Genomic DNA, 10,669 nt, shown 5'->3' with positions numbered 1-10,669 from the left:
TGCCAAGTCAAACAGCCCCTAAATGGCTAAAAGTTCTCGCAGCACAGCAGGACTCACACTGATGGACTTCAAAATGCCTGTTATTAATGTAATTATGAGCAGAACAACTGACTTATAAACTTTACATGTATGAACAAAAGATAATGATGCCTCAGTTAGATTTTAATGTCACATAATGGAGAAGAGGAAACTAAATATGGAATATCCTAATAATGCACTAGCAAAGTACAGTGCTAGTGTAGATCTACACTGTGCATTAGTCATTTTCTTATATATATATATTCTGCAGGATAGAATCAGAAGTAAAAGATTTGCTGAAGAGTGTTATACTTCTGTGACTCAGTCTGGCAAAACACTGAGCATCCCATCCAGTCAAGTTATAGCAAGCTAAACATGTACATAAGGCACCTTTTACAAACAACTACAAATTTTCTAACTATAATACTTCTCTGTCCATCAACTATATATAACATTTCTGTACAATGTGTTGTTTTATTATTTTTGTACATCAATTAAAACATTTATTTGACACTGGTTCAGGAGTTTACCTTGTGATCAATGCCCACAGCCTCATTTGTTGCAGTTATGTGACTTTGCCAGTTTGATATGTGCTTCAGAGCAGTGGTGTATAAAGTACCTGAAAGTCATACTCAAGTAAAAGTACAGATATCTTACCAGAAAATGACTTTGGTAGAAGTTGAAGTCACCATTTAGAATATTACTTGATTAAAAGTCTTTAAGTATGTGATATTTATTGTACTTAAGTACAAAAAGTATTTTTTAAAACATAAAAGTACTTAAGTATTGAAAGTAAAATTACAAGTAAATGCAAAATGGAAATAAATAAGTGTAAATGTGTGTATATATATAACACACACATACATACATACACTCCATTGTATGAACTGGTTTATATAGATTTGTTAGTTTATTAAAGCATATATAAATAACACACACACACACACACACACACACACACACACACACACACACACACACACACACACACACACACACACACACACACACACATATACAGTATATGGTTAAATAAAATACATAAAAATACCATATAAAATGATCATTTAGACACATATAAATTTATACAAAATTATACATCTTTTAAACTTATATCTTAATCTACCTAGAGAATTTATGCATGTGAAAATTATATATCTCTTTCTATTTCTAGGTAAAAATGCTGGTCCACACTCCAACACTGGTGGCGCTTATGTTGGTCTCATGCACGATCAATAAAAAAGAAGTGGTGATTTATTTTTTTTGGGGGGATTGTTGGTTGTTGGTTATTTGGTTAATAGAATAATTATTATGAGGTGTTATGAAGAGATGCTAATATGGATGTTTGTGTTGTTTAGTTTAATGATCATGCTGATACTTGCCGTAGGTAAGACATGATTTATATTGTTTTAATTGTTTCGGTTTTCAAGTTGAATCTTGTCTGTGCTGTCTGGGTATACCGGCTCCATTTTAAAAGCGAATGAGCAAACACGTGGTCTGACTACATCTGTCAGAACCTCATAAATGACTGATGTGATGTGCTCCCAGCAAACAGCACTTGTTTTGTGAACCACAGGAGAGACTACATGGTTGATTCTAATGTTAACATATAACCAGTGCCGATTCTAACGTGCATGGCGCCCATGTTAGCCATGTCTAACCATCACATGTGGAGCTCTGCTAAGCACACATAACGATTAAATAATTATTAATATTTTAGTACATGTTTTAGTATTTAATTATTTTGAGATTAGTATTTTAGAACTCCTTTATCTCCTTTCAAACTTGTTACTGAATTCATTGTTTTGCCAAGCTTGTTACAATGCATTGTGGGATTGCCTTATTTATGAAGCATGTACAGACAAGCTGCTTTGGGAAGCTCGCTAGATTTCGAAACAAACTATAGATTTCTTCACAATCTACCTTTTAATGAGATTTTTTAGGAGGAAAAAAGATTCTAGGAAAAAAAAAATTCTCTCAGCAACTTGATATATTAGGCTACTAAAGTCTAATAATAATAACAATTATTATTATTATAATCATCTTGTGGTTGATGACTGAATTAATATATTGTTTTATTAAGCATGGATCTGTGTTGTCAAATTATTTATAGTTCAAAATATTTATTTTGTCAGGTTCCTGTAAGGAATATATGGAAGTGGAAGCAATTAAGGGTGGAAATGCTAGCCTACCATTCACAACTGTTGGATTGACGATTTTCTGCGAAATAGATTGTCAAAAAAGGACTACGATCACCAGGATCGGTCGATACTGTGGCACTGTTGAGAACTGCACCACCAACTTGAATACACCTTTTTCAATAGAGACTGGCAACCTAATTGTATGTAATGTCACCTCGAACAGATGCTTCAGTGCAGAATGGATACAGGGTACAGGAAACATCAAGACATTTTATAATGTTTCTATCAACAGTGAGTATGTTACAATGTCAACTTTCCTCTGGTGTTGCAAATAACATTTGACACTTCACATGCTTTGTTAGTTTTGGGGTTCAGTTGGACTGTAGAGGTTTTAAAGCCTGTAGTTTTATAAAATGCTTTGTTCTTCTAACCCTTACAGAATTACTACACTCTACCATCAGCGCAGAAATATCCACCACAACATTCACTACAGAAACACCCAACTATACTTCAACCGATCCCTACAACAACACTGCATCATTTAGTGTATCCAGATTTGATTTTGTTGTTGTTTTTGTTGTTGTTGTTGCTGTTGTTTTTGTTGTTGTTGTGATCTTGGTGGCCATCCGTTTGCTCCCTGACCAGTGCAAATGTAAAGTAAGTATTATCACAATAATTGAACTGTTTTTAAATAGATCACTCATTAACAAGCGTGTTCAGGTATTGACTGTATGTGTTATTCTGATTTGTTCAGGGCAGTTTTGTTTTCGGTCTAGAGAATTTTCTTGAGATATTTGACAAAGAATCAATTTTACCATGTTTCATTTTATCTGAACAAAAAAGCCTAAAGATAAATTTACAAAAATATTTAAAAACAGTGCTTTAATTCACAGCTTTAGTGGTTCTGCTGTTAGTAATGGTTATGACTAAATCTAAATACTTCCCAATTTGAGAACAACAGAGAAAGTATAATATATTTACACTTATATGAAATGTAAATAATATAATGATAGGATTAATAACATGCCTCAATTTCCATGCATGTAATTGAAAGAAAAACAAAAAACCAGAAATGACATTTTAATAACAAAAACATATTCCCTAGATCTACATTCACTCTAAAGCCCAAATCTGATACAGTATGTAGATTAATCTTTTAATTGGGGCCCATATCAGACACTAGTCTGTCCCAGGAAACTACAGTTTATGTATTTGTTTGTTTATTTGTTTGTTTGTTCATGAAGGATCACTTATACATTAGGTTTGGGTTGACGATATGAGAACATTCAGTGAACAAAAAAACAAAACAAAAAAAATCACACCAGAGCAAACACTTTCACAGCAATGTGAATACTAAGTCTAATTTTAAATCCAGGTGTAAAAGCAGAGCATGGGCAAAGCACAGCTTAATTTGAAGTCAAAAGCCAAACTTGCTAGTTTGTAGTTTGTCATTATTATATGGCTCAAAACCAATCATAGTAATACCAATTTAACAACATGAAAATCTTGTGTGTGCACTTTAAACCCAGCAGAGGTATGTGAACGCAAACGCTGCTGCAGGTGTGTTGCTGGAAAAAGTGTCTCATGAAGAAATCATCATGGGTGAGTCCTCACAACTGTCTTTGGCCCAATTTACACCTGACATAAACGTGTTTTATGTAGCATCTAAATTAGCCGGAATGCATTTACAACACAAATTCCAACGTGCCTCCACTGGGATAATTGCATGATCTCTATGCCATACATGATAGCTTATAATGCTGAAATGGTTTAGGTATGTCAGGTACATGACATATATCTATTTTTTTTTGGGGGGGGGGGGGGGGGGCATTTACACCTGCCTGACCATCTCTGAATGCGTTTTTTTTTTTTAGTATTAACTATGAATCTTTGGTGCATTTACTGTACACCTTTAAAAGTTAGCATATATGCTCTATGATTATGACCTGATTAGTGTAAAGGTATGTTAATACCAGATTTATTGGGGGCCTGTTTGTGAGTGGCTCTTTCAGGGAGAACATAACTACGGTCACACAGCAACTACACACCACTTCTCAGGTGGAATTGGGATCGTTCACACTTTAACCCAGTTCATTTGTAATGTAATATGATCTGGAATACTTCCGAATAGTTTGATTCAGTAATTAGTATTGTGCTGGTTTTGCAGAAAAACTGGAAACAGCCAAATGACTTGTTACAACTGTGAATGAAACTCAACTTTAGATGGCTGCTTCACCTTCCATGGATTCCAACTAGTCACTTTATTACTTTATTGACATATCTACAATGAAGGATTGAAATGGTCAACATCTGTCAAAAAAATAAAAAATCTACTGTTCCGCCCTTTGGTTCAGACTTAATTTATGAAACTGAATATTTTTTGTTTTCTCAAAATGCACCCCCCCACAGTGTTGTTTGCATTCATTGCTGCTTCTGCTCTCAATAAAGACACCACATAATTATGGGCCTTCTTGTGTATTGGAACCAGAAGTGCTAAATTGCTTATTTCCAGGTATTGGCCTACAACAAATAAATAATAAACTAAAGAAACAAAAAATAATTCATCCCCCCAGCACTCAACAGACTTACAGAACACATACTGTAGATTGGAAATCAAATTCATTTTTATAATTTTGTTTGGTGCTATCTATAACCTTAGAACCTTTCATGGCATTGTCTTTAGCACACAGACAGAGTTCTTTGAGCAGAGCAGAGCACAACATCAAGTGCTCAACCAGAAATACAACAGTGCCAAGTCCCACCAGACCGGACAAAACCAATCGAATCAGAACACCACAATGCTCCGGACAATCTGGAAGATAAGAGAGAGAGGCGTGAAGTTAACAGCTGGCATTGTCTCTATTAAGAGACACATATGCTGCAGAGGTCTTTGTGGCAGGAAGAGGCTTCCTGTCATTCTGTTTGAGTTTGTGCACCTTCATGTTGTGGGCAGACCTCTTTGATGTGAAGATGGATGGTCTTATTGCTCTGTGGATTTGCAGCTGTGCAGCTGTAGGCCTCTGGATCAGTATAATGGAGCTCTAATGGTAAACTCAGGTTCATGCTGAGATCTGGACTGCTGGTCTGGTTCACCATTTCGCCCCCTTTATACCACGAGATGGACACACCTTGTTCATTTTTTACAGAACAGAGCACAGAGCAAAGTTCTTGATTTGGGTGAGCCACCGATGATCCAGTCCTGATGGCAGGTCCAGAAACTGGATCTTTAAAATTTGTTTGGGTGTTGTTCCGATGATCCAGTCCTGATGGCAGGTCCAGAAACTCAACGATCCAGTCCTGATGGCAGGTCCAGAAACTGGATCTTTAAAACACACACCTCTTTATGATCATTAGTTATTACAAAGAAAATTATTTTTTTGTTGTTACTGGCATGAATCCACTGATGATGTCTTCATAAAGCCCAGATTCACTGGTGCTGATGTTCCAGATCAGAGTCAGTGATCCAGTTTCACGGTCCAGCTTCAGTCTGTTGACGAGTCTCAGTTCATAATGAGTGAAAACTGATCCTTTATACAGCTGTGCTATACGAGTAGTTTGGTCTCCACTTTCAAACAGCCACATGACTTCAGCGTCTCTCTCTAGGCCAGTAGCTCCTGTTTGCAGAGTGACAACTTGTCCCTTCATCACAGTCTTTAACTCATCCCTCCTACCATTGGATTTACAAATTGGATTTAATATGAGCTATATGAAGTACTAAAAAAACATCAGGAATATGACCTAGAATGTCTGTAGAATCAACCAGTAACAAGATGTAACCCTATGTCTTTCAAACTTTTGACCCGTAGTGCATAAGAAGTAAAAATAAAAAGTACATTTCTTTGAATTAATTGTACTTCCACCTTATATTAAGACTCATGAATTTCAATAAATTTTCAGAGGACAGTACAATAAACACTGACACATCTATTTCTCCTTGTTGCATTGAGTACAATTCACAGTTTGCATGACGGCACCAGTGTTTGCTGCCAGCCAACCAGTGACCATAACCACAAAAATCATTCTGCATGTAAAACAAAGAAATAACAACAGAACAACATTAGGTTTTAGATAGCTTACCTTTCACACTGATGAAAAACACAGTGTAAACCCACATACAAGAGAATGTTTTAGCAGGTATCATATCAGAAATTATTGCAAGTTTGCCTGAACATTCAGTGAAGATCTTGTGTCTCAACATAACTTTCATTGGGAAGTGACACTGACATTGACATCAGGCTGGTCCTGGTAAGGCTGGTAAGTTGAGTCATCTGAAGTGCCAATTAAACCATATGAAACTGTGCTAAATTTTTATCTACGTTGGGTTGTCATGGGCCACAATATTACTGTTTTTACTGCAGCCTTGGTGAGACTTCTTCCAAAAAACTTAGGGAATGTTACTGACCTCAAATTTATGTATATACAGTATGCATGTAAATTGTATGTATATAATTTGAAGAATACTGTAGGTCAGGTACCACTGTGTACACTGTAATTGAACACACATCCTCAGAAATGTTCATACAATTTATTTATTTGCATTTTTTTTCCCTCTGTGTTGTTGTCTCTGGGTACTGGAAGCTTATATCACTAAAACAAATTCCTTGTATGCGCAAGCATACTTGGCAATAAAGCTCTTTCTGATTCTGATTCTGAAATCATCTGTCACATAATAACAGCTATCAGTCACATCGACATGAGCTGTAATCAGTGAATGCACAATCCATCAGATGCACACAGGAGGAATGGATCTGAAGGACAGTTTGCTGGGCTCGATAATAAGGATAAGCGAGAGTGTTTCAGGTCATGTAAAACTCACAAACTTATGGTTTTGTGTAATATGTGTTGAAGATTGATGTTAAAATCTCTAATTTAAATCTCAGTCATCAAGGTGACAGATTGCCAACAAGCTGTCAAGAGCAATACTCTTTAAAGCAAACAAATCAGTAATTTTGCACCATATGCCACTGTTTTTCAGAAAGAGCGCTTGTATGAATTCATAGATATATTATAGTTAGTAATACCAGCTTTTATTACAAATCAAAAACCGTAGCCTATTGTTAAACATTAGTTTGTGTCCAAAAGCTTCAAAACAGACTATTTTATAATCCATTTTCTCTCTCTATCTGTCTTTCTCAAATCAAATTGATTCTCTGGAGAAGGATCAGCAGATGTAATCAGTGATTAAAAAGGCTGTGATTGAGGAGCAGGCACATGCTCATCAAATGAGCATCTGTTGAGCTGCAGTAGAGCTCTTGATTGAGCAGCACACACACACACAGATGGATCTGCACTCATGGATGATGCCAGATAATTGCAGGTTTCTGCATCTGCTGAGAAGAGTGCATCTGACCGGAGACCTTTCACTATCTTTACTGCTCTAAAACAAACTCTATCTCACTAGACCCTTTATGAATCTGCTGCATGTGCTGCTCTGAAACCAGTTACCTGATCCAGTTCCCATCATCAGCCATCTGAGGTCAGCTGATCCAAGATCTGCTGCAGGAGGATGGTTTAGGGTCTTGTTGTAACGACTGCTGTTTTAAGTCCTGAAAGTGGCCTGCAAGGAAGAAGACATCTTTGAGAAGTAGTTTGCACCAAGGGCATAACATTTAGTAGGGATGCTAGAGACATGCCCCTACCTATATCCAGCGACTAGTAAATTGTCCATATAATGATTTTGAATCATTTGATTCGGAGAGCATCACAAAATTTGATTTAGATCGAGACTTCGAAGTATGTATCGCCAACCTTTTTTATTAAACAGTACAGAACATTAAGAAGGTACACAGATACAAATCTCTAAAGAAAATTAACCAGGGTTGTAGTATAATAAAAGTGTAGCAACCAAGTTTAATTTGTATAACCACAGTTGTTTTTTACTACAAAAAACAAAAACATAGTTAGACTATAGTTAATGTAGCATATTGAATATAAAGATACAGCTTTGAATGTTTTAGGATTAACAGAGTTTTGGATGGTTTCCACATACTTGCCTAAATCAACTCTGAATGAGGAAAAGAGAGGTTTAAAGCCATTACATTTTATGTATGTGAAATCTAGCTAGCAGGAAACTCAAAATGATATTTTGCTGTATTTTCTTTTGAGTAGTCAAACAATCCAAAAAAAACTTTTTGTTAACTGCTGTAATTTTGTTGTTTTTACATAAAACTGTGTAATTAACTATTGACTGATGAATATGCCAACACAATTCTCTCTTTATGAATAATGGGAAATAGCTAAAAACAGCTAAAAATAAAGACTTTAGATGACATGAAACTGTAGTGAAAAGACTATCATAAGTGCCAAAATGTTGGGGTAGTTGGATCGGGGGTTGAGGGTGTTGATGTCAGAATCAAACCCTGTCCTGGTCCTTGTGGATCCACTGATGAAGGAGGCCCTCTAGTGGCGTGATGTACCTTTTAAAAAAACAACACTTGAAAGTCTAGACTACAGCAAAAAGGGCAATGACAGAAAATGGGATTTTGTGAGACAGCAATTTAGTTACGTCTCCATTTCTGCAGATTTCATAAGGATACATTTTAATAGACAAAATAGCTACAGTATGTGCAGAATTGCATACTAACATCCAACCTTTACTATTTCTGCAGTACAGCATGTACACTGTATACTCTCCTAAACATACAAGTATGTCAAGGTCATGTGAAAACATTTTAGCTTACTTCTGCTTGAAAGACGTTATATGTTTCATATACTCAATTGAATAAAAGCAGCCATGACGTTGATGCTCAAAATCGGTTTCTGATGTAAATGAAGAAATCAAGGCCTTTCCACAGCGCTGAAACCAAACCCAGAAGAAAAACAAAGTGCTAGATATTTTATTAACATATTAAGTGAATTACTTTCCCCAAAGAAAAGAAACCTCCGCTGTGTATGTAATGTGTGTGAACATATTTAAAGAAAAGAAATACAATCAGGGAACAAAAGCAAACTGCAAATATTACACCACTGTTCCCAAAACACGAGCACAAATTTCCTCTCTGACACTAATTACTCTCAGTGCTCAAAAATGAAAATCACTTCATTATCAACACATAAAAATACCAAGTAATCATCATCTGTGGGAATTTCATACAGCAAAGGAAAGCAGACTTTCTGCTTCTTCGTGTCTCCCCAAATGACTTCATGAACGAGTATTATATACACGGTACAAACACTTTCAAACAATGATACGCAAATATACGGAAATTAGAAATATATAAATGGAAACCGGTCCAGGCAGATGTACCCCTGAGAGTCAAAACCATGATCATGCAGAAAATATCAAAACAATGAATAATAATGTGTGAATTTCAGAAGAATGACAAAATACAATCACTTACAAGAAAAAAATAAATACATAATTGCACATTGCACAAAAGCTCCTTGTGATACTGAATCTCTTGCTGCAAAGCTGTAATATAGTCAATAATTATACAATGCAAGTGCTGTTTAAGACATGATACTGGCATCAGGCTACACCATTTCTGCCAAATACGACATCATAAATATGTAAATACCTTTATATAATATCTTTTAATGAGGAGATTTTGTACGGAAGCTTATTTCTGCCACAGAATAAAAAAAACAAAGGTTATCGCAACTTTTTATCTCACAATTCTGACTTTTTCTTCTTGCAACTGCAAATGATCAACTTGCAATTCTGAGTTTACATATTACAAATTTAATTCCAAGTTAGAAATCTGAGATAAAAAATAGCAATATTTTTTGGTTTCCTCCAAATAATTCAGACTTCTTTTCTTAGAATTCTGACTACATTTATGCATTTAGCAGACACATTTATCCAAAGCAACTTACAGTGCATTTAGGCTATACATTTTTTTTTTAACCAGTATGCATTCCCTGGGAATTGAACCCACAACCATTTGCGCTGCTAACACAATGCTCTACCACTGAGCCACTTTCACATTCAGAATGGTGAGATAAAGTCACATTTACCTTTCCAAGCCTGACTTTTTTTTCTTTCACAGAATTCTGAGTTTGCATCAATTTTTTAAGGGGTTTGTTTTTTTCACAACTATATCTTGCAATTCAGAATTTTTATCTTGCACTTGCAAAAGATAAAAAAAAAAAAAAGAAAAATTACAATCGGCTTTTGAATTTTTTAAATTGTGTGTCAGAAATAAGCTTTAATAATTCTGATATCTAGAACATACATGACCTTGATAGACACATATAAAAGTGCGAGATGCAATACAATCGCACACATGTGCACAAACATCTGCCCCAGTGAAGTTTGAAGGCCGTGTCTGGCCAGTGAAGGCTGGGACAATGTGCAGTTCCACAACACTTTCTACAGTCTCCACAGTTTCTGTATCCATTAAAAAGCAGGTTTATGTTGGAGCGAGACCGTAGCGGCCGGCACTAGTTTCCAAATCTTCAGTGTCATAAATCTGTGTGCGCAGATGCGTTTAACTCTTTGGTTTTCAAGAGCAGAAATGTATGCATTTGTGCCTGCAAGTCACTGGGTTTGTTTATATTGTGTGATATAA

At 35.7% G+C, this 10,669-nt stretch overlaps 1 protein-coding gene across 1 annotated transcript; it reads right to left on the bottom strand.

Moving 5' to 3' along the window:
• Positions 1-4,503: 4,503 nt before the first annotated feature.
• On the bottom strand, positions 4,504-6,611 carry LOC122141895. Its single transcript, XM_042750541.1, has 3 exons — positions 5,547-6,611; positions 5,096-5,456; positions 4,504-4,971 (listed from the first exon to the last, which is right to left on the bottom strand). The coding sequence occupies exons 1-3, from the start codon at positions 5,802-5,804 to the stop codon at positions 4,745-4,747; spliced, it is 846 nt and encodes a 281-aa protein (XP_042606475.1). The 5' UTR covers positions 5,805-6,611; the 3' UTR covers positions 4,504-4,744.
• Between the last annotated feature and the right edge of the window lie 4,058 nt (positions 6,612-10,669).

This window comes from Cyprinus carpio, chromosome B23, assembly GCF_018340385.1.
Source record: "Cyprinus carpio isolate SPL01 chromosome B23, ASM1834038v1, whole genome shotgun sequence".
NCBI classification, from domain to species: Eukaryota; Metazoa; Chordata; class Actinopteri; order Cypriniformes; family Cyprinidae; genus Cyprinus; species Cyprinus carpio.
Note: the sequence above shows the minus strand (reverse complement) of the source record. Positions and strands in the feature narration are given on the sequence as shown.